Source organism: Triturus cristatus, chromosome 7 (genome assembly GCF_964204655.1).
Source record: "Triturus cristatus chromosome 7, aTriCri1.1, whole genome shotgun sequence".
NCBI lineage: Eukaryota > Metazoa > Chordata > Amphibia > Caudata > Salamandridae > Triturus > Triturus cristatus.
Window position 1 is genome coordinate 1,741,591,694 of NC_140590.1, and position 25,432 is coordinate 1,741,617,125.

Sequence of the window (25,432 nt, forward strand, 5' to 3'; positions counted from 1 at the left end):
TTTACTGATTAGTGCTGGTTAAGTTTCATAGAGGATTTCTATACTTTGGAAAACAGTTTTCAATTAATTGTATTTATGTGTAAATATCTGTAAAACTAGGCACAGGAAGAAGAAAATGTTGTGACTGGATTAAGGCTGTGGCCGGAAACCTAGGCTAGACACCCACATTTAATCTGATGCAAAATTGTGTGATTTTGGTCAGACACGTTTCAGCTCTGTCTATGATTTAAATGGTCCATGCACCTTCTTCCTCGTCTCTGTGAGGCACGAGAGAACCGTCTCGGTAATAACAGAAGATTTTTTTTCACATTATTCCTTTTCTTGCAATGACAGCAAGGGCATCCATGATATAAACGACTTCGATTGAAATGGTTTTGCGTTAGTTACACTCAGTGCTTAAAATTGAAAAAATAGAAATGCACCGCAGGTCCACTGTAGCAGAACACGTTCTTGTTTCTGAGAAGGGTAAGAAACACGGAAGAGAAAAGGAGGGGCTGGCGAGAGTGACGTGTTGTTGGAGTTACTCTCCGAGTTACCAGAGAGTGGCGAGCTGCTGAAGAATAAACAAGTCCGCCCAGATCTATCACCATTTGCCGATGGTCCAGGGAGGAGACCCGAAGAGACAGGAATGCAGGTCTCACAAGCCAAAAGCCGCTGCTGGGCTGGAGAGTCGCCAGGTTAAGACGTCCTTGCTGGCCACGGGGAGTCTGTCTGAGAACCCCTCAGAGTCAGACCGAGAGTGCAGTGAGTACTGTGTTCGGCTGGGGAGGCTCTGTGGTGACTGTTGTTTCAATTATCAGGGAGGGTTGGGAGGACTTAGAGAGATGGGGGGGATAGGGCTGGGGCGGGCGATGTGACACGGGGCAGTCAGTAGATCTGTTTAGTGGTGACTAGGAGTTACATGCAGGGCATGTGCTCAGACAGGGCCGGCTTTAGGGCGGTGCGACTGGTGCGCCCGCACTGGGCGCTGACCTGAGGAGGGGGCGCTGACCTCAAGTGGGGCGCTATGTCTAGCAATAACTTATGATTGAAAAACTCTTGCAGCTCAAAAAATGTGTTTGACCCGGCGCCAATAGCTCTATAATCGACCCTGTGTGCTCAGAACAACCTTTAGAGTACCAAGTGACGGCAGAGAGCGAGTCCGACCGACCTTCTCTAGGAGAATCTCAGGGTAGGGGACATTACTTTGAATTAAATCACTGTCCACAAGAACATTGTGTGTATCTCTTCTTATTATGTACCAGGATAAAGATTTGCAGATTACTCCTTCCCTCCACCGTATAAAGGGCAGTGTTTTAAATGGTAAGGAATAAGTGCAGGTACTCATTAAAATGAGCTAGAGGTGTGGCAAGCGGGCGGGGCTAGGGGCGGGGCTAAGCGCAAGACATGATGATACATAATGACTTCTATACCAGTTGCAGCATGTTAGATTTGGGGCCTCTAGTTGGCAGAGGTAGGTACCTGTGACAAATAGGGACACTTGCATCTAGTCAGGGTAAGGGGGTACATGCCTAAAATAACCCCTGCTCACCCCCTTGGTAGCTTGGCATGAGCAGACAGGCTTATCTCAGAGGCAGTTTGTAAAGCATTTGTGAACACATACAGTAACCAAGTGACAACACTACAGATGGACACCACACAGGTTGTATTATAAAAATAAGTATTCTTATATAGACTTAACACAAGACCAGACGACAAAAATCCACAATACTGTACTCAAAAATAGTCTCTTAAATGTTATAAAATAGCTCAGTTCTCTCAAGTTGTAAATGCGACACTTTACTCTCAATGTACCTTAGATGAGTAGCGCAAAGAAAACAAAAGGGTTGCAGGGAAGGTGATGCGTCGGTTCCTTACACGCAGGGGAGTGGATGCGTCGGTTCCTTACTGCTGCGCAGGGGAGATGATGCTCGCTTCATTACTGTGTGGGGAGTTGATGCGTCGATTTCTTACTGCTCTCTGGTGCGATGTGACTCGCTGGCACCTCGATGCGATACTCTTCTCCGGTGCGATGCGACAAAATGGCGTCTTGGTTGCGATGCGACAACATTGGTGTGAAGCGACACGCCCGACGGCCGTGCGGCGACTCGACGATCTTTGGAGCCGCGACAGGCCCTGCGACGCGCTTCTCCAGTGAGGCGACGATGACCTCTGTGGCAGCTTCTCACTTCTCCGGCGATGCGCCGTGCTTCCGCAATGCGATGATGACAGCGGCAGCGGCGACTCGCTTCCTGTTGTTGCATCGCGCTTTCAGCTCCCAGCACAACAGCAGGCACTTCAGTTCCCAACAAGGGAATTCAGGGGGGAGCTGGTTGGTGAAGTCTTGTATACCTGAGACTTCAGGCAGGAGGCAAGCTCTAGTTCAAGCCCTTGGAGATTCTTCTTCAAGTTGAAAGAAAGCACACTCAGTCCTTTTCTCCTTTCTTTGGCAATGAAGCAACCACGGCAGGCCAACCCCCAAACACACAGCACAGGGGTAGTCTCCTCCTTCAGCTTCCTGGTTCTTCTCCTCAGAAAAGGTTCGTCTTGATTCCCAGAAGTAATCTAAAGTTCTTGGGTCTGGGTCCCAATATTTATACTCCTTTTCCCTTTGTTCTCTGAAGGCAGAGAGGCCTTTGCCTAGTCCAAACCAGTTCTGGTCAGTCCAAGAGCACTTTGTTGACATGTCTCCTTCTTTCCTTTCACAGTGCAGGGCAGGGACATCAGATACACCGCAGGAGGTGGAGCCAGCATTGTGGAGGGAAGGTCCAGCCCTATTCAGGTCCCAGGTGCCACTCCTCCCTCCCATCTAGTTGCAGATCTCTCTTTTCACCACTGTGCTGACCCACCCTGTCTCCTGGAATCCCCCAGCCCTGTCACTCAAGTTCCAGACAAGGAATACACAACCTAGCAGAGGAATGTTTGGATGGTTAGACAAGAAAATGCCTACTTTCTAAAAGGTGCATTTTCAAACACAGAATGTTAAAACCAACTTCACTAAAAAATGTATTTTATCATTCTGAGTTCAGGCATACTAAACTTGAATTTCCACCATGTTTCCTGAGTCAGTTAGGATTATAAAATGTAATAACCAAACTGCCCATTCTGGCATATGGAGAACAGGTAGCCTTGCAATAGTGAAAAACGAAAAAGGCTGTAATTCACTATTAGGACATGCCACACACACAAGAGCATGTCCTACCTTTTACCTACAATGCACCCTGCCCTTGGGACTACCATAGGGGTGAATAATATGTATAAAAGGGAAGGTTTAGGGACTGGAAAGTGGGTGCACTTGCCCTGTCAGCATGGCAGTACCAGACAGCACACAGGCTCTGCAATGGCAGACCTGAGACACACTTTACAAGCTGCTCCGGTGGGTGGCACAATCAGTGCTGCAAGCCCACCAGCAACATTGATTACAAGCCCTGGGCACACGCAGTGCACTGTACTAGGGTCTGACAAGTAAACCAATCAAGCCAATCATGGAGTCACTAATCCATATATCAATTTACTATAGGGAGCACTTGCACTGTGGCACTGAAAAGCAGTGGCACAGTGCCCAAAGCATCTATAACCAGCAAAAACACATGAGGCAACAGCAAACAATGGAAGGGAGACCCACGCCAATGGTGCCAGGTCTAGCACGTGTCCCCTCCAGCTGAAATGTGGGGAGAACTACCCTACCTCCTGGGAGTTCTCATCATTAAGGCGGAAAAAATCTGGACAGACCATCAGCATTGGCGTGTTCTGTACCAGAGCGGTGTTCCACCGTGAAATCCATCCCCTGTAGGGAAATGGACCACCTCAACAGCTTTGGATTCTCACCCCTCATCTGCATCAACCATCTAAGGGGTCTGTGGTCTGTCTGAACCTGGAAGTGAGTCCCAAACATGTATAGTCTCAACTTCTTCAGCACCCAGACCACAGCAAATGCCTCACGCTCAATTGCACTCCACCTCTGTTCCCGTGGAAGTAACATCCTACTGATGAAGTCTACAGGTTGATCTAGGCCCTTTTCATTAATCTGTGATAGAACAGCCCCCGCACCCTGCTCTGAAGCGTCTGTTTGCACAATAAACTCTTTTGAGAAAATGGGTGCCAAGAGCACGGGCGCCGTGCACATGGCAGTCTTCAGGGCATCAAAAGCTCTCTGACAGGTGTCAGTCCAAATCACTCTCTCGGGCTGCTTCCTGGAAGTCAGCTCTGTCAAGGGTGCAACAATGCTGTCAAACCCCTTGACAAACCTCCTGTAATACCCGGTGAGTCCTCAAAAGTCTCTCACCTCTGTCTGGGTCTTGGGGGGTTTCCAAGCCAGGATGGTTTCAATCTTGGGCTGTAGGGGCGCCACCTGGCTGCTCCCAACTTGGTGTCCCAAATACACCACTGGGCCCTGCCCGACCTGGCACTTACTTGCCTTGATCGTGAGGCCTGCTCTCCACAGTGCCATCAACACTTCCCAGAGGAGGCGCAGATGTTCTTCCCAACTGGCGCTGAACACTGCAATGTCATCCAGGTAGGCAGCACTGAACTCATCCAGTCCAACCAACACCTGGTTGACCAACCTCTGAAAGGTGTCAGGGGCATCCTTCATCCGAAAGGGCATAACTCAGAATTGGTAGTGCCCATCTGGTGTGGAGAATGCTGACCTCTCACTTGCCCCATCAGTCAAGGCGATCTGTCAGTACCCAGACGTTAGGTCAAACGTGCTGAGGTACCGGGCAGCCCCTAACCGATCAATGAGCTCATCAGCTCTGGGGATGGGGTGCGCGTCAGTCCTGGTGACTGAATTGAGCCCTCGGTAGTCCACACAGGACCGCAGTTCTGGTGTGATACCCAGTGCGGCAGCCTTTGGGGCCAAGGCCACTGGGCTGGCCCAAGGACTGTTAGAGGACTCAATCACCCCCAACGCAAGCATCTTGGAGACCTCCTCCTTGATGCAAGCTCTCACCCTGTCAGTCACTCTGTAAGTTTTGTGCTTGACAGGAGGACTGTCCCCGGTGTCTACATCATGGACGCACCAATCAGTGACGCTGGGAATTAGGGAGAAAAGGTCAGAAAACTGTCCCAGCAACTGGTTACAGTCATTCTGTTGCTCAGGGGTCAGGGTGGCAGAGAGGTTTACTCCATCCACTGACCCATCTCGCTCTGTTGCAGACAGGAGGTCAGGGAGAGGCTCAGTCTCCTCCTCCATTCCAGCATCTGTTGCTAGGAGCATGCTCACTTCGGACCTTTCTAAGTGGGGCTTCAGGCGGTTGACAATGCAGGACCCGCAAGGGGTTCCTGGGAGACCGCAAGTCCACCAAGTAGGTAACCGGACTCTTGCGCTCCACCACCTCAAATGGTCCGGTCCACTTATCCTGGAGTGCCCAGGGCTCCACGGGGGCCATGACCCACACTCTCTGACCAGGCTGAAGCTCTACCAGAGTGGCATTCTGGTCATACCACCGCTTCATCTCCTCCTGGCTGGCTTCCAGATTCGCCTCAGCGAGTTTTCTGAAACACCTAGTTTGGTTCCTGAAGGCCAACATGTAGCTATATACATCCTGGGGAGGTTTCCTGAGAGATTGCTCCCAGCCTTCCTTGACCAAACTCAAAGGTCCTCTCACTGGGTGTCCATAGAGAAGCTCAAAGGGACTGAACCCTAGAGATTTCTGTGGCACCTCACGGTATGCAAAGAGAAGGCATGGTAAGAGGACGTCCCATTTACGCCCCATAGGTTCCTCAAGACCCATTTTCATGCCTTTTAGGGTTTGGTTGACCCTTTCAACCAACCCATTTCCTTGGGGGTCGTAAGGAGTGGTGAACTTGTAGGTTACACCACGCTCCTGCCACAGGAACTTCATATACTTAGAAATGAAGTTGGCTCCTCGGTCAGACACCACCTCTCTAGGGAATCCTACTCGTGAGAAAATTCCCATCAGTGCCCATCCCACCACGGGGGCCGTCACTGTCCTCAGAGGTATGGCTTCCGGGTACCGGGTGGCATGGTCCACCAAGACCAGGATGAACCTGTTGCCCATGGCTGTCTTGGGGTCCAGTGGCCCCACAATGTCAATCCCCACCCGTTCAAAGGGGGTGCTGACCACGGGGAATGGCTGGAGAGGAGCCTTGTGCTTCCTCCCGCTCTTTCCACTTGCCTGGCAAGTCTGACAGGTCCTGCAATGAGTGTCTGAACTCTTGCGCATTTGGGGCCAATAAAAATGGGTGACCAGCCTTTCAAAGTTCTTGTCCTGCCCCAAATGTCCTGCTAAAGGCACATCATGAGCCAGCCCCAGTAGGAAGGCTCTGAAGTGCTGGGTTACCACCAGCACACAGGCTGACCCAGGCTCAGCAACCTTAGGCTCACTATACAGGAGACCATTCTCCCAGTAGATCCAATGTGATCCAGACTGATCACCTTCTGCCTGGTTTGCAGCCTGCTGCCGCAAACCTACAAGAGAACGGCACTTGTTCTACTCCTCACAGAACTCTTCCCTGGAGGGACCTCCTTCCTGCTGCCAATGGGTCACCTCAGGCAGGTCTCCCAGTTCAGCAATCTCTTCCCTGGAAGGCTTCTGGGCATCCCCCTCAGGGTCTGCCTCCTCCTGAGCCGTGGGAATCTCAGGGGCCGGTTTCCCACACCCCCTACCTCTTCTCTTAAAGGCAGGCACCTGGGCCATTTTCTCAGGCTCCAGGTCCGCTTGAATAACCTTACCGGCTGCCATAGACCGAGTGGTCGCACAGGCCCACTCAGGCAAACCCAGCATCTCTAAATGAGCTTTCCGCTCCAGCTTAGCCCAAGGGGAACTCTCTAGATCATTACCTAATAGACCTTCAACAGGCATGGCTGGCCTCACAGCTACTTGAAGAGTCCCTAAGACCGCCCCCCACTCAAAGGGAACCTGTGCCACCTTGCAGTGGCTCTCTGTTTTCTCAGCAGCAACAACTGGGTAGAATGCATTTGGGACTACCTTTTCCTCAGACACCAGCCGACAACTGACAGCTGTCACACTGGCTCCTGGGTCTCTAAGAGCTTCCACCCTCTTGCCGTTTATGGTCACCCACTGCCTGTATTTCTTAGTGTTATCAGGCAGCTGGGTTCTGGGGACCACTTCCCAGTCTCCTAAAGAGACAAGGGACATCTCTGCGGGACCCCACCCACCTTGGGCACCCATCTCTTCCCCCAGGGCTACACTAGCCATCTGCAGGGGGGGTGCACCAATGGGTGCTGTCTTCCCACCCAAGGGACATCTGGCATCATAAGAACAGTGGCCTATCTGACCACACTTAAAACAGGTCTTGGGCCCCTTGTGAACAGGTTTATCTGTCGGGCCACTGTCTTCTTCACAGGGGGAGGCTGGGAATCTTTCCCTTGGTTTCCTTGGAAATTACTTTGGGGCCCTTTCTGGAACTCCCTCTGTTTACCCTTGTCCCCCCTACTCTTCTGCTGGGGACCCTGCCCACCTTTGGCGAAGTCTCCCACATGACCCTTCTGGACCCGGGTGCTCACCCAGTGGTCCGCCTCGTCAGCAAGCTTCCTAGGGTTAGTCAGCTTGCTATCAAGAAGATGCTGGCGTACCGCTGGAAAATAGTTATTAGACAAGTGCTCCCATGCGAACAAATCATAGAGTGCTTCAAACTTATCCCTCTTGCTACCCTTCACCCAACCATCCAATGCTCTGCAAAAGAAAGACACATATTCCACCCAAGTGGTAGATTCCAGTTTTCTGCAATTTCTAAACCTTTGCCTGTATAACTCTGGGGTCAAACCAAATCTGGACATTAGGGCCCCCTTCATGTGGATATAGGACATCTCCTCTTTAGGCAAATCCAGCAAAGTGTCCCTCCCATCACTAACAAAGCGACCTCACAACCTCGCTCCCCAATCCTTCTCAGGGACCCGGTGGATCAACATTGCAGCTTCATAAGCCTCAAACCATGGACCAATATCCTCACTCTTGTGGAAATCTTTCACTACATCTTTGGGGATGTAAGCTCTTGCTTCTACCTGCACTGGCGGTATGCTGCCACCAGAGGGAGGAACCTCTAAACGTTTGGCCTTGAGTTCCAATTCCCTCAATCCTCTCTCATGCTCAAAATGCATCCTCTTTTCCTCTAAGGCTAACTTCTTAATTTCTAATTCCATCTCAAACTCTATTTTCTTGCTCTTTATGTCTTTCTGCCCATTCATTTTGAGCCTAGCCAGCTCCAACGTATGCATCCTTTCCTTTGCTCTGTCCTCCAGCTCTCCTGGGGACAATCCTTTGGAAGAAACACTGCTGCCCACCCCTGAAGGTGCTTTCCCTCTATCTAGGCCCACTGGCCTCTTAAGCTGCTCATTCAAATCTTCTGTCTACACTGTTGGCTCTTCAGGATGCTCAGGGGTATTCCTAGAATCCATCCAGGCCCTCAGCGCCTTTTGGAATTCCTCCTTCTTGGTGAGGCCCTTCACAGAGATTTTACATTTCTTGCACAAAGCTTTGAGATTAGGCACAGTCTAAGTATCAATTCTCTCTTCAGATACTATTGATGCTGACTTGCTCATGGTAGCAAAAAGACTGGCAGATCTCAGGAATCAAAAATAGAAAAGAGGTTCCAAGGAAAAATTCTCTCAAAGTATGTGGTTGTGTTATAGTCTGCACGCACTAGGAGTGTACACCAATCACTGTATATGAATCACAAATGCAAGTCCAAATCCTCACCGCTGACCACCAATGTTAGATTTGGGGGTCTCTAGTTGCCATAGGTAGGTACCTGTGACAAATCCCTTGCATCTAGTCAGGGTAAGGGTGTACACGCCTAAAATAACCCCTGCTCACAACCTTGGTAGCTTGGCACGAGCAGGCAGGCTTACCTCAGATGCAGTGTGTAAAGCATTTGTGAACACATACAGTAATACAGTAACAACACTACAAATGGACACCACTTAGGTTGTATTATAAAAATAAGTATTTTTATATAGACTTAACACAAGACCAGATGACAAAAATCTACAATACTGTACTCAAAAATAGTCTCTTAAATGTTATAAAATAGCTCAGTTCTCTCAAGTTGTAAATGCGATACTTTTCTCTCAATGTACCTTAGATGTGTAGCGCAAAGAAAACAAAAGGGTTGCAGAGAAGCTGATGCGTCGGTTCCTTACACGCAGGGGAGTGGATGCGTCGGTTCCTTACTGCTGTGCAGGGGAGTTGATGCGACATGCTGGCACCTCGATGCGATACTCTTCTCTGGTGCGATGCGACAAAATGGCATTTTGTTTGCGATGCGACAACGTTGGTGTGATGCGACACACCCGACAGCCGCGTGGTGACTCGATGATCTTTGGAGCCGTGACAGGCCCTGCGACGCGCTTTTCTGGTGATGCGACAATGACCTCTGTGGCAGCGTCCCGCTTCTCCGGCGATGCGCCGTACTTCGGCGATGCGATGATGGCAGCGGCAGCTCGCTTCCTGTTGTTGCGTCGCGCTTCCAGCTCCCAGCGACACGCATTCTCTCAGAAGGCCCAACACAACAGCAGGCACTTCAGTTCCCAGCAAGGGAATTCAGGGGGGAGCTGGTTTGTGAAGTCTTGTATCCCTGAGACTTCAGGCAGGAGGCAAGCTCTAGTTCAAGCCCTTGGAGATTCTTCTTCAAGTTGATAGAAAGCACACTCAGTCCTTTTCTCCTTTCTTTGGCAATGAAGCAACCACGGCAGGCCAACCCCCAAACACACAGAACAGGGGTAGTCTCCTCCTTCAGCTTCCTGGTTCTTCTCCTCAGCAAAGGTTTGTCTTGATTCCCATAAGGGATCTAAAGTTCTTGGGTCTGGGTCCCAATATTTATACTCCTTTTCCCTTTGTTCTCTGAAGGCAGAGAGGCCTTTGCTTAGTCCAAACCAGTTCTGGTCAGTCCTGGAGCACTTTGTTGACATGTCTCCTTCTTTCCTTTCACAGTGCAGGGCAGGGACATCAGACACACCGCAGGAGGCAGGAGGTGGAACCAGCATTGTGGAGGGAAGGCCCAGCCCTATTCAGGTCCCAGGTGCAACTCCTCCCTCCCATCTAGATGCAGATCTCTCTATTCACTAATGTGCTGACCCACCCTGTCTCCTGGAATCCCCCAGCCCTGTCACCACTCATACTCCAGACAAGGAATACACAACCTAGCAGAGGCAGGTTTGGATGGTTAGACAAGAAAATGCCTACTTTCTAAAAGGTGCATTTTCAAACACAGAATGTTAAAACCAACTTCACTAAAAGATGTATTTCATCATTCTGAGTTCAGGCATACTAAACTCGAATTTCTACCATGTTCCCTGAGTCGGTTAGGATTATAAAATGTAATAACCAAACTGCCCATACTGGCCTATGGTGAACCGGTAGCCTTGCAATAGTGAAAAACGAAAATGTCTGTAATTCACTATTAGGACATGCCACACACACACCAGGGCTTGTCCTACCTTTTACCTACAATGAACCCTGCCCTTGGGCCTACCATAGGGGTGACTAATATGTATAAAAGGGAAGGTTTAGGGACTGGCAAGTGGGTGCACTTGCCCAGTCAGCATGGCAGTACCAGACTGCACAGAGGCTCTGCAATGGCAGACCTGAGACACACTTTACAAGCTGCTCCGGTGGGTGGCACAATCAGTGCTGCAAGTCCACCAGCAGCATTGATTACAAGCCCTGGGCACACGCAGTGCACTGTACTAGGGTCTGACAAGTAAACCAATCAAGCCAATCATGGAGTCACTAATCCATATATCAATTTACTATAGGGAGCACTTGCACTGTGGCACTGAAAAGCAGTGGCACAGTGCCCAAAGCATCTATAACCAGCAAAAACACATGAGACAACAGCAACAAATGGAAGGGAGACCCACGCCAATGGTGCCTGGTCTAACACAGCACATATTAAAACAGAGAAATGTTTTTATGTACACTATGAGGATGATATGTTAACATTTCTTTATATTCACTGAAAAAACTATAGGTTTCAGACCTGATATAGTTAGGAATTAGCATTTAAAAAACCTTAGAAATTCACTGAAAATACAATAGGTTTTAGGGGTGTTATAGTTAGCTGGACATTCCAGTCGAACAAAACCATTGAAATTCCTCCTATATAGTTAGTTGTACTAACTACATCTCGCGTGCCCGCAATCCACTGCTGATGATGTCACATATTACATCATTCATGACATGGTCAGTGACATCACTGATAACATCTCAAATGACATCACTGATGACATCACTGATGACATCATCCAGTGAATGTGGTTTGGTTCGTTATTTAAATATGTATTATATATATAGCAATTTGCATTGAAGAATGAGTGGATATATAAATATCTGGATGTAGGATTTAGTAGCAGTGTGATTGACTGTTTACTTGATTAATTTATAGTGTCTCACTAAATATATTGGATAGTGACTAAACTGTGTGAATATCTCTATCACTTTGTCAGTTGTTGTGTAAACTGCTGCACCAGTTGGTTACTAGCTACGTGAAAGTCTATATTATTTATTGATTAGTTAACTGAGTATTTGTATGGGAGAGTGAATGTGTGTGTGGTTCGGTGGGGGGTGTGTGACTGCCCAAAGATGTGTGAATAATTGATTCAGTAGGTATATGAAGTTAAAACTACATTTTATAACAGTTGTTTGGGTGAGTGAATATCTTTATGGGTGTGGAATGAGCAAATATATGTCTCAATGGTACATGTCCAACAAACTAGAAAAATAAAAGCCAGTGTATGTGTCAGTTGTTGTATATATATAAGTATACATAAGACTCAGTGATTGTATGAGTGACTGTATGGATAACTAGTTTTAATAGTGATTTTATAACATACTAAGTATGAGCTATTATCTATATGAATAGATGAAGTGGTGTTTTAATAAGTGTATAGCTAAGTAAAAGTAAGTATGATCCATTGTTTGCATAAGTGAGTATGATGACTTCATAAGTGATTAGGATGTGTTCTGGTGTGTAATGTCGATATAGGTGTATAAGTATATTTGATAGTGTTCTATTGATCATTGACAGCATGTATGTGTGAATCTATAGGTAAGTGGTTAGATGTATGTATAGATCTAGGAATCACTGAGTGGGTGTTTACAAACTTGTATTGGTGCGTCAATGGTTTTAAATCTGGCACTCTGTATTTTACAGAGAGTGATGAAAGGTTATACTAGTGTATGATGAGGTTTATCTGATTGTCACGTGGATGATGTCATCAGTGATGTCATCAGTGATGTCATTTGAGATGTCATCAGTGATGTCACTGACCATGTCATGAATGATGTAATATGTGACATTAACAGCAGTGGAATGCGGGCGCGCGAGATGTAGTTAGTACAACTATCTATATCGGAGGAATTTCAATGGTTTTGTTCGAGTGAAATGTCCAGCTAACTTTAACACCCCTAAAACCTATTGTATTTTCAGTGAATTTCTAAGGTTTTTTAAATGCTAATTCCTAACTATATCAGGCCTGAAACCTATGGTTTTTTCAGTGAATTTCAAAGGTTTTTTAAATGCTAATTCCTAACTATATCAGGCCTGAAAACTATGTTTTTTTCAATGAATTTCAAAGGTTTTTTTAAATGCTAATTCCTAACTATATCAGGCTTGAAACCTATGGTTTTTTCAGTGTATTTCAAAGGTTTTGTAAATGACAATTTTTAATGTACTAATTGTTCTACTGATTTTTTTGATACTGATTTACTACATTTTTTAAACTGTTTATTTTTAGCTTTTTATTTTTTTAATTACATTATTCATTACAATACAAAATATACTTTCTCAGAATGAATTACTTTAGTTTAAATACTTTGCAAATAGGCAATAGACTTTTAAGTACAGTAGTTACAGTTGTTGCAATGGGCAATACAATTTCAAACACAATGCAACATTGAGCTCAATGTGAATTTCTAGTCAAATGCAATTAGTTACTTTATGGATTACTTTTCTAACCACAGGACTGGATCCTAGATTCAGTACTTGGACATCTCCTGTAAACAGTTGAGTAAAAGCGTTTTGGTTACAGTAGTGATTTTTAAGGAATAACATTGCATTTTAAAAGTTGACAGAAGTATTTTCACATAGAATCACCAATGTTATCCTATGGCAGAAAATTCACTTAGCAGGTAAGTAGTGTTATTTTTACTTTTTCTTACTCAGTGGTGGATCCTGGATCCAGCACAGTTAAATCTCCTGTAAACAGTTGAAAGAATGTGTTTAAGTCATACAGGCGATTTTTTAGGAATATTTTTAGTTTGTGAAAATAGACACTTGGAAACTTCTCTGCTTAAAAGCACACAATAGATTCCTATGGAAGGAAATACAATTTACTGTTAAGTATGCTTAAAATTACTTTTCAGGGTCAGTGCTGGTCTAAAAGATGCAGCACTGGGTTCTCTCCTGATAACAGCTGAGTAAATCGGAATTCGCAGTTCAGCTGATTTTAGAGGAACATTTGTACATTTCAAAAATGGACACTTAGAAACTTTTCTGGTGAAAACCACACAATGGATTCCTATGGAAAGAAATACAAGTTACTGGTAAGTACGCCTAGAATTACTTTTCAGGGTCAGTGCTGGTCTAAAAGATGCAGCACTGGGTTCTCTCCTGATAACAGGTGAGTAAATCGGAATTTGTAGTTTGGCTGATATTAGAGGAATATTTGTAAGTTTCAAAAATGGACACTTCGAAACTTTTCTGCTGAAAACCACACAATGGATTCCTATGGAAGGAAATACAAGTTACTGGTAAGTACGCTTAGAATTATTTTTCAGGGTCAGTGCTGGGCTAAAATATGCAGCCCTGGGTTCTCTCCTGATAGCAGGTGAGTAAATCGGAATTCATAGTTCAGCTGATTTTAGAGGAATATTTGTACATTTCAAAAATGGACACTTAGAAACTTTTCTAGTGACAACCACACAATGGATTCCTATGGAAGAAAATACAAGTTACTGGTAAGTACGCTTAGAATTATTTTTCAGGGTCAGTGCTGGGCCAAAAGATGCAGCCCTGGGTTCTCTCCTGATAACAGGTGAGTAAATCGGAATTCGTAGTTCGGCTGATTTTAGAGGAATATTTGTACGTTTCAAAAATGGACACTTCAAAACTTTTCTGCTGAAAACCACACAATGGATTCCTATGGAAGGAAATACAAGTTACTTGTAAGTACGCTTAGAATTATTTTTCAGGGTCAGTGCTGGGCTAAAATATTATATTTATACAATGGTGAAGGAAGGGGGAGGGGCCTGAGTTGACGTGTGCAAACACGCCCTGTGGCGCGTTTTAAGTTATGGAATTAATTCCTCTTCAATCCTGCGGTCCCCTGGGGGCCAACTAGCCCACCAGGTACCTCCAGTATGCGCCAGGGAGCTGCGTTGCAGAGAGGTGTTCAGAGGCCATGCCCCTTTTTAAAACACTCTGCAATGGAGCTCCGTGGCGCTTACTGAAGGTACCTGGTGGGCTAGTTGGCCCCTAGGGGACCTCTGGATTGAAGAGGAATCAATTCCCCAACTTAAAACGCTCCACAGGGCATGTTTGCACACATATCCCCTCAGGCCCCGCCCCCTACCTTCACCACTGTGCAAACGCGCCACCTGGCGTGTTTTAAGTTGGGGGATTAAGTCCCCTTGAATCCTGAGGTCCCCTGGCAGCCAACTAGGCTACCAGGTACCTCCAGTAAGCGCCACGGAGCTGCGTTGCAGAGAGGTGTAAAAAGGGGTGTGGCCTCATAACACCTCTCTGCAACGCAGTCCCCTGGTGCATACTGGAGGTTCCTGGTGGGCTAGTTGGCCCCCAGGACCCCCAGTATTCAAGGGGAATTAGTTCCCCCTCTGCGAACGAGCCAGGGGGCGCGTTTGCAGAGTGGTGTAAGGAGGGGGCATGGCCCCCCTCCCGAGGCCATAATTTGCCCCGGGGACCCCATCCCCCGGGGCATGGCCCTTTTGTTTAAAAAAATATATTTTTATGGAGGGGGCTGCAGCCCCCCTCCCGGGCCTGGCCCTGGGGACCCCATGCCCCGGGGCCTGGCCTCTCGTTGGAAACCGTGGGGGGTCTCCAATCCCTCCACGGTCCCAGCCGGCTCCCCGCCTCCTGTGGGAGCCAGCATTGCTTTTCCACATGGGGAGCAGCTAACATGCTGCTCCCCATGTGGAAAAGCAATCTGCTTTGCTTCATTGAAGCGAGAGCAGTTTTCCCTGCTCTCGCTTCAATGAAGCGAAGCAGTTTGCAATGGCAGGGTGGGAGCCGCGAGGCTCCCGCCCTGCCATTGCAAACAGCAGTGTCTCGGGGTGGGCACCCCGGGACACTGCAGGAGCTGGCCCTGGGGCGTGGCGGTCCCCAGGGTCTATACAAGGCTCCAGGAGGGGGGAACCGTGGCCCCCCTCCCACATGTACAAGTTGCCCCGGGGGGTGGCGGTCCCCAGGGCTGGGTGGGCCTGAGTGCCCCCCACACCAAATTGTTTTAAGCCCCGGGGGGTGGCGGTCCACGGGGCTGAGGGGGCTGCGAGCCCCCCCACCCATGTTGACGAAGCCCCGGGGGTGGTGGGCCGCGGGGCTGCGTGGGGGGCTGTGAGCCCCCCTGAATATACAATCTTCGAGCCCCGGGGGTGGCGGTCCCTGGGGCAGTGTGGGACCCCCCACACTTTTTTTTTACTCTGCCCCTGGGATTTGGCCCCCCGGGGGCAAATTACCATATTCAGCGCCTAGAGGGTCAGGGTGTTTCTACCCAGCCCCCTTGTCGCGTTTTGCGTTTTGCACCTTTTTTTGGGGTTTTCTTGTGCCTCGGCTCTACCGAGGCACATGATGGCTTCCAACACTTCCTGATTCAGAGTGTTGACAGCCAATTAGCATACAGCTCGTGCTCGGGAGGGTGCGGGAAGGGTGCGTAGATCCTCCGAGGCCATAGATATATATGTACTTTTACCTCTAATTTTCTCAGGAACTACTGAACAGATTTACACCATTTAAGCAAAAGGCACAAGTCTGAACTGAGGACTACCTCTTTGCCAAATTTGGTGTAATTCCGTTTAGCAGTTTGGGCTGTAGCTGCGTCAAAATGTCCTATGGGAAAATGCATAAGGAAAATGCGTTTTGGGACCCCCTTTTTTCTCAGCCCCCGCTTGACGAATCACCGTGAAATTTTCAGGATAGGAGCGGACCGGAGCTTGCCAAATGTTTGGAAAATTTCGCGAAGATTCGTCAATCTGCGCCAACGTTATTCCAAATGGAATGTCGCGGATTTCCTATGGAAAATAGGTCCTAACTATATCTACCTACTGGCGACTGCCAGTAGGTTATATATATATTCACTGAAAAAACCATAGGTTTCAGGGGTGTTATAGTTAGCTGGACATTTGTCTCGTACAAAACCCTAGAAATTCCCCTGTTATTGTTAGTTCAGCTAACTATAACTCTCATCCCCGCAATGCACTGCTGATGACGTCACATATTACATCACTCATGACATGGTCAGTGACATCACTGATGACATCACTGATGACATCTCAAATGACATCACTGATGACATCACTGATGACGTCATCCAGTGAGTCCGTGTTTCTGTGAAGTTTTAATATGTTTAATAAATATAGGGAAAGGCCTGTTGAAGAATGAGTGGGTGTACAAGTGTGTGAATGGATGATTTTCTAGGTGCGTAACTGACTCTATAAGTGAGTCATTAAATGTATCTTACTGCAGACTAGCGACTAAACTGTGTGAATGTCTGTATGTGTCTGTGTGGTGGTGTATAAGTGGCTGCATGGTTTTGTGAATAGCTATATGAGTGTCTATATGGGTTATTGATTGGTTGTCTGAGTATCTGTATGGGTGCCTGAGTGTTTGTGTGGGTAGGGTGTGTGTGACTCTGTGCATGGATGTGTGAGTGGGTGATTCTATGGGTGCATGGTTTTAAGAGTGCAACTGTGATGGACTGTATGGTTGGGTGAGTGTATGTATGGGTGTGTTAGTGATTGAATGTATATCTCAGTTGTACATGTGTCAGTAACTACATATGTGAAATGCAGTGTATATGTGTGTTAGAGTATATAACTATCTATATGTGAAAGTGTGTGATTGCGGGAGTGGCTGTATGGATGAGTGTGTGCTTGTATCAATGATTGTATAAGAGCGTCAGAATTTGGTACTATTTTTATGAGTAAGTGAACTTGAGTGTGTTTAACTGTATAGGTGAGTAAATTGGACTGTGATTAATTATTTGCATGACTGATTAGGTGTGTCAGTACCTCAATGGATGATTGGTGGTGTGTGAGTGTCTATATAGGTGTATAATGCATATGATAGTCCTGTACTGAGTGACTGTAAGTATGAGTGACTGTACAGGTGAGTGAGTTGAGGTGTATGTAGACCTAAGAATCAGTGAGTGGGTATGTACTTATTGGTGTTGGAGTTTCTATGGTTTTGAGAATGGCAGTATGTAATTTAGACTGGGTGTATCAAAGGTTACATTAGGGTGTGAGAAGATGCATCAAATTATCACATGGATGATGTCATCAGTGATGTCATTTGAGATGTCATCAGTGATGTCATCAGTGATGTCACTGACCGGGCGCGAGTTATAGTTAGCTGAACTAACTATAACAGGGGAATTTCTAGGGTTTTGTACGAGAGAAATGTCCAGCTAACTATAACACCCCTGAAACCTATGGTTTATTCAGTGAATTTCTAAGGTTTTTTAAATGCCAATTCCTAACTATAACGCCCCTGAAACCTTTGTTTTTTTTAGTGAATTTCAAAGGTTTTTTAAATGTCAATTGCTAACTATAACGTGCATGAATTTGAACTTAATGGGTTTTTCAAACATATTTTTTTATAATTTTCAAAATATTTTTTTAACTATATGTGAAAAACTTTATTTTATATATATTTTTCAATGTTTTTTGGATCTGCGCACCCTATGCGCACCGTTCTCGATTCCTACGCGTTAGCATCCGCGCATGGTATGCGTTGGGTACGTGATTAGTGCACGATCGCAATGTGACCGGTACGCGACTCCCAGCCTATACGCGACACGTTCGATGCATGTAACGCGACGTTTACGCGCTTCCGCAATGCGTCATCTGCGTCTATGACGCGGTAGGTACACGGATCCCACGAAATATTTAACATTTAAAAAAACATATATATATGTATTTCATGTGAATATTAATTGAAGACAAACTCTAAACTAGTCTTAAAACTAATATATTTTTTTATCTAGTCCTATAATTTTTTTTAATTAAATTTCGCGGATGCGCGCTGGGTGCGTGCTGCGTAAGCGCACGGTGCGCGGACCCCATGTGAACTGCAAAAAAAGAGATTTGATCGGTTCATTACACTTCCTCTTCTAACTATTGAAAGACCCCACCCATTTCAATCATTCTTCTTTGACCTTCTTTAGAGCACCATCTCTTTGGAGAGAAGAAGATTTTTTAGACTAAGTTTACACTTAGTTCTAACTTTGTTCAACCAAAAATGGCTTCAGAGCATCAGGCATCACCTGCATCTCCTCATACTTCAGAGGATGAATTTTTGGAGGAGACACCGCCCAAAGAATGTTTTTCGTCAGTGGTGTGGAAATCTTTTACTTTTCCCGAGGGGCAGAATAAGACCAATGCTACCTTGGTCACGTGCAAGATTTGCAAAAGAGTGCTGTCACGAGGAGATCCTAACAAGAAATACTCGTGCGGCACGGCAAGTATGATGAAGCACCTGAGGAGCCTTCATCCAAACAATCTTGCATGACAAGAGTGCAAATGGATGAGAACCACTCCTGCTCCTGCGCCTTCCACCTCATCGCAGCCGAGCACATCAGGAGTGCATCCATCAGCCCAAACCTTGGACATCCGTCCTCAATTTCAATTTTTAAAAGTGCTCTGCACTAACTGCAATAAGACTGTGTGCTATGGTGAGCAGTCGATCGATCTGATCTGCCGCCGGCAAGAAAGTCACATTTGCTAGGTTTTGTATGTTTTTTTTTATTGTTCCCTGAAGTTCATTGTTTGGTTTCTCCTGTTTTGTTTTTTATTTATTTTTTTGCAGAAAATCCAAAATAAATTAAAAATTGTTCAGAAAACCCCAACAAAAATTATAAAAGAAGAAAGAAGGAAAAAAAAAGTTTGTGTAAGAGCTACCTTTCCTGGTTTAAAAAAAGAGCTACATTTGTTTGTTAGTGTTAGTTTAGATGAATGTATGTGTAGTACGTAATTGACTGAATGAATGCATTAGTAGCGTATGGTGAATGTATAAGTGCAGAAGTATGAGGAAGTGCTGCAGCATCACACAGTAACCTCGTTAACTGCAGTGTGCTGTAGTACTTCCGAAGCACAGGGATGCAACATATGTACAGAGATATGTTGCAAATCTATGCTTCTGTCTGCACGGCTGCTTAAACTGCAGCCATGTGGTGACACAGGCACCCTTGCACCATAGTGCAAGGATATCTGTGTCAAGGGCTGTTTGTTTTTCTGCAGGAAGACACACCTTCCTGCACAAAAACAATGAGAAAATGCATTTTTCTCCTTCAATGTATGCTGAACATTTCAGCATGCCTTGAAGATATAAAAATGTGGAGAAATGAAAACAATTCTCCTTGTTGTGCTTTCCTACACCAATTTTAGAATGGTGCACCATTCACACACATATCGAGATTTATGATTTCTGATAAACCTAGACATGTGTCTTGTTCTATGAGTATTCAGTGTAATCATGCACAACAACACTTATAGAACACCCTTTCAAAACAAAGTGGTCTGCATGATGAGGTTGTATTTACATGGAGTATAAAAAGTGCACAGAGTGCCTTTTCCTATCTTTGTAAATATGAAAGAGTGTCTTGCGCAATAACTATGTTACAAAAAGTGACATATTTCCATTTTTAAAATTCCTTGCGAATGATAAAAGGTAAGCACAGAGTTTTGTCTGCAAAGATGTTCAAAGAAGAATGATTGAAATAATTGCGGTCCTTCAATAGCTAAAATAGGAAATATTATGAACCCCTCAAATCTCTTTTTTTGCAGGTCACATGATATCTGATTATGGTCAGATTTCAAAACTACATAGGTATAAACAGAGTGTTTTTAGAAACATATTTCCACTTTGTAGCTTCTTGCAGACCTCCTCATTCTGCATATTGAGACTTAGTTAAACTTACCTTCACAGTAATAGGAATAAACAATGGTACACATTTTCATTCCAATCTAAATTTTTAAAAATTGCTTATTTTAAAATATGGATCTGTCAAAGAAAAGGAAAAAAAAATATAACATGTAATAATACATTTTTTACAACACAGCATAATTTCCACAAAGTAATTTTTTTGCATTTTTTGCTGTTCTCAGAATATATTATATTTCACTAAAAATAGTGATTTCAATCGTACTCATCACTTAACAGCAGGCAAAAAAAACAATCACAAGATTGTTAAAAAAACAACAACATGCTATTCTCAACAAAATACCAGAAGATACAAATCACAGATATATAAAATGCTTACAGCTAAAAAATTTTTATAAGTTTAACTTACAAAAACTGTAAATGTTGTAGCTTTAAAAATATTCACCGAATCTAAGGATGAATTTTTGGAGGACGCCCACAACGTTTCCCTTCTGTGATGCCACCTTTGTCATGCGCAAGATTTTCAAAAGAGTTATGTTACGGGGGGATCCTAACAAAAAAGACTCAAGCGGCACAGCAAGTATGATGAAACACCGAAGGACCCTTCATCCAAACAATCTTGCACGAGAAGAGTGCAAACAGATGAGAAACACTCCTGTTCTGTACCTGTAAAAAAGAATCACAAATAAATGTATATTAATAACTTTCAAATGTATACTATTCCATTACTGTACAAACACATTTTATATAAATACTGACTAAGAAACTATAGCCCTGAACCACAAGTGTGACGATGGTTAAAACACTACCTGCATAGTGCATACTACTTTGAAGCAGTTCATGCCCTAAAGCCTACCTCACTTAAACACTACATGCTAACTGACTAAATGATTACAGTACTATAAGGAGACACACTGGGTGAGTGACAGGGTGTTTGCTAGAAGTGCATGAATACTAACTAGGGAATTGAAGGTGTGAAACAAAACTGTGTAGGTGATTAGAGGACTGCATCTATACTGCATAGGCATTTAAAGCAGTCCATGTGGTAAGGCCTGGCTCACTGCATGACTACTTGGGTACTGACTGAATGATTAGAGTACAGCAAGGAGAGTGCCTAGGTGAATTTGTAAGTGGTAGGCTTTTCACACAGGGAATGGATTGGTACTTGGTGCTGAATGGGTCACTAGAGGAGTGCAAAGGGAGTGACAAAATGTTTGCTGGACTGTACGTATACTGACTAGGGAATTAAAAGTGTGAAACACAAGTGTTTAGGTGGTTAGAAGACTGCATACATAGTGGATAGGGGTTTGAAGCAGTCCATGTGCTAGTGTCTGGCTCAGTGCATGAATACTTAGGCACTGACTGAATGATTAGAGTACTGCAAAGATAGTATCTTGGTGAATTTATAAGTGTTTGAGTTTTCGCACAGTGAATGGATTAGTACATGATGCTGAATGGGTCACTAGAGGACTGCAAAGGGAGTTACAGGGTGTTTCCTGGAAGTGTATGGATACTGACTAGAGAATTGAAAATGTGAAAGACAAGTGTATAGTATGTAAGAAGACTGCATGCATACTGCATAGACATTTGAAATAAGCTATGTGATAATGTATGGTTCACAACATGAGGACTTGGAAACTGACTAAATCATCAGACTACTACTAGGTTAGTGCCTGGGTAAAACTTTTAAATTTTCAGTTCTGGCACAGTGAATAGAATAGTACATGGTACTGCACTTTAGTGTCAAACCCTGACTCATTTTATCAATGCATAAGCAAAGAATAGCTTCTAAAGCTACTAGAACTTGACAACATGACCAATTTTAAAACAGTTATCTGTCATCAAATAAACTATGTTACCAAATGCTTCTCTTACAATCCTTACCCAAATGTACACAGGCTCACAGTGTGATTTTAGACAAGCAACACTATCCTTAGCAGTTTACCAAAACTCATTCACTAGTCTAGAAGAGTTAATGGTTCTGCACACAATCTACATATTTCAGGACTGCACTTTTGTGTCAAAGCCTAACTCATTTAATCAACGCATAAGCAAAGATTGGCTTCTAATCCTACTAAAACTTGACAACATGACAGGTTTTAAAACAGTTATCTGTCAGCAAATGCATGATGTTACCAAATGCTTCTCTCACAGTGATCCCAAATACACACTAACTCACAGTGTGATTCTAGACAAGCACCACTATCCCTAGCAGTTTACCAAAAGTCATTCACTACAGTGCAAGTGGTAAGGGAACTGCACACAATCTACATATTTCTGGACTGCACTTTTCTGTCAAAGCCTGACTCATTTAATCAAAGCATAAGCCATAACTGTCTTCTAATGCTACTAAAACTTCACAACATGACAGGTTAAAACAGTTATCTGTCAGCAAATACACAATGTTACCAAATGCTTCTCTCACAGTGGTTCCCAAATGCACACAGGCTCACAGTGTGATTCTAGACAACAACCACTATCCCTAGGAGTTTACCAAAACGTATTCACTACTATGGAAGTGGTAAGGGAACTGCACACAATCTACATATTTCAGGACTGCGCTTTTCTGTCAAAGCCTGACTCATTTAATCAAAGCATAAGCCATAACTGTCTTCTAATGCTACTAAAACTTCACAACATGACAGGTTAAAAAAGTTATCTGTCAGCAAATACACAATGTTACCAAATGCTTCTCTCACAGTGGTTCCCAAATACACACAGACTCACAGTGTGATTCTAGACAAGCACCACTATCCCTAGGTGTTTACCAAAACTCATTCACTACAGTGCAAGTGGTAAGGGAACTGCACACAATCTACATATTTCAGTACTGCACTTTAGTGTCAAACCAACAATCATTTTATGAATGCATAACCAAAGACTGGCTTCTAATGCTACTAAAACTTGACAACATGACAGGTTTTAAAAGAGTTATCTGCTAAAAAATACACGATATTACCAAATGGTTCTCTCACAGTGGTTCCCAAATGCACACAGCCTCACAGTGTGATTCTAGACAACAACCACTATACCTAGGACTTTACCAAAAATCATTCACTACTGTGGAACTGATAAGGTGACTGCACACAATCTACATATTTCAGGACTGCACTTTTCTGTCAAAGCCTGACTCATTTAATAAAACATAAGCAAAAACTGGCTTCTAATTCTACTAAAACTTGACAACATGACAGGTTTTAAAAAAGTTATCTGTCAGAAAATACACAATGTAACCAAATACTTCTCTCACAGTGATCCCAAATACACACTAACTCACAGTGTGATTCTAGACAAGCACCACTATCCCTAGGAGTTTACCAAAACTCATTCACTACAGTGCAAGTGGTAAGGGAATTGCACACAATCTACATATTTCAGGACTGCACTTTTGTGTCAAAGCCTGACTCATTTAATCAAAGCATAATCAAAAACTGCCTTCTAATGCTACTAAAACTTGACAACAAGACAGGTTTTAAAACATTTATCTGTCAGCAAATATGCAATGTTACCAAATGCCTCTCTCACAGCGGTTCCCAAATGCACACATACTCACTGTGTGATTCTAGACAAGCAACACTATCCCTTGCACTATACCAAAACACATTTCTTCATCTAGAAGAAGTACTACATTTTAGTATAGAAACATAACATAACTCATATCACAAATTCATAAACAATGACTGGTTTCTAATTCTACCAAAATATAAAAACTGCACAGTTATCTGTCTACAAACACATGAAAAACACAAATGCTTATCACAGAATGTTTTCTACATGCACACACACTGTCAATAAGATTGTAGAGAAATAAAAGTACTCCCTACACTTTAGCAGAAGAAAAACATTAGTCTGATTAAAATCAAAATAGTCTACATACATCCCCTCACAATTAAATAACTAATATTTCAAGTTGTTTTGTAGATTAAGAAGTATATCAGTCACTCACCATATTTTCTTTTACAGAATCTCTGCACTGTGCACCTCTCAGCAAAAACAAAGAATGGAAAAGTGTCCCTTTCATTTTCCACACATATACATGTAAACATCAAATCACAATTCTTCACACATAAACTCAAAAGCAAACACACATTTCTATTGGTTAAACATTTCAACCCTTTCCAACTGAAATACATTTCAACCCTTCCTTCAATCTGCCTTCTGCCTCTTACCATAGAAACAGGTCATGGAACACTGCACTAAGCACACAGGTCAGAAGTTCAGCACACAATGTTGCTAAACAAGAGAGGAAGTGTGCTTCACTTTTCAACATATCAGCTTATCATATATAATGATCCTTACAATCTGTTTTTGTTAACCAATAACAATCATACCTTTAAAAAACAGAAATATACACCCTACCTTTCAGTGTACAAAGTAGTCATACAACCAATGATTTCTTGTCTTTTTAAAAAACAAAAATTCAGTGGATCCGCGCACCCAACGCGATAGGATGCGTGCACCGGGCCCGCATTTTGCCGTTTTTTAAAAGGGGGCCCCAGGGGGCCCTTCTGGGACCCCCTAAGCACCTCTAGAGGGTCAGAGTATTTCCACTCTGCCCCCTTTATATGTTTTACACACTTATTCCCCTTGCTTCTTCAGCCTCGCTTCGACTGAGGCAGAAAATGGCCGCCAACAGTTCCTGGTTTCGAATGTAGACAGACACTCGACAGCCAATTAGCATTCAACACGCGATCGGGAGGGTGCGTGCTTGGTTCGGGGAGGGTGCGCTTACAGTGCGGGTAGGGTCCGCGGATCCTCCCCAGCCATAGATATTTATGTACTTTTAACTCTAATTTTCTCAGGAACAACTGAACGGATTCACACCATTTATGCAAAAGGCACGAGTCTGAACTAAGGACTACCTCTTTGACAATTTTGGTGTCATTCCGTTCAGCGGTTCGGGCTGTAGCTAGGACAACAGATCCTATGGGAAATTGCATGGGGAAAATGCGTTTTGGGACCCCCCTTTTTTCTCGGCCCCCGCTTGACGAATCACCACAAAACTTTCAGGGTAGGAGCGGAGCGGAGCTGGCCAGAAGTTTGGAAAATTTCGCGAGGATTCATCAACCGGCGCCAGACTTATGGGAAATAGAATGTTGCGGATTTCCTATGGAAAATAGGTCCTAACTATAACTATCAACTAGCGACCGCCAATAGATAATACATATATACTTTGTGGAGGTGAAACCGGTACCGTCAATTGGCTGCTTGTGAGTGCACCTTCAGAACGGGGGTCCTTTGTAAAACAAAATGATATGCGGCAGAACGAGCTGCTAAGGTTGCACCACCTGGCTTAGAATGCGGGACCCTGGAGACACAGAACCCTTCAAAGTCTTCAAATTGGTGCAAACAGAAA

At 44.5% G+C, this 25,432-nt stretch overlaps 1 protein-coding gene across 1 annotated transcript in view; it reads left to right on the top strand.

Annotated features, from left to right (window-relative positions):
* The first annotated feature begins 558 nt into the window (after nt 1–558).
* LOC146812973 (early activation antigen CD69-like) overlaps nt 559–25,432 on the top strand; it is a 476,482-nt gene continuing 451,608 nt past the window's right edge. The window contains exon 1 of the mRNA XM_085614656.1: nt 559–744. Coding sequence (XP_085470782.1) covers nt 597–744 — 148 coding nt within the window. The 5' untranslated portion in view covers nt 559–596. The remainder of the gene's footprint in view (nt 745–25,432) is intronic.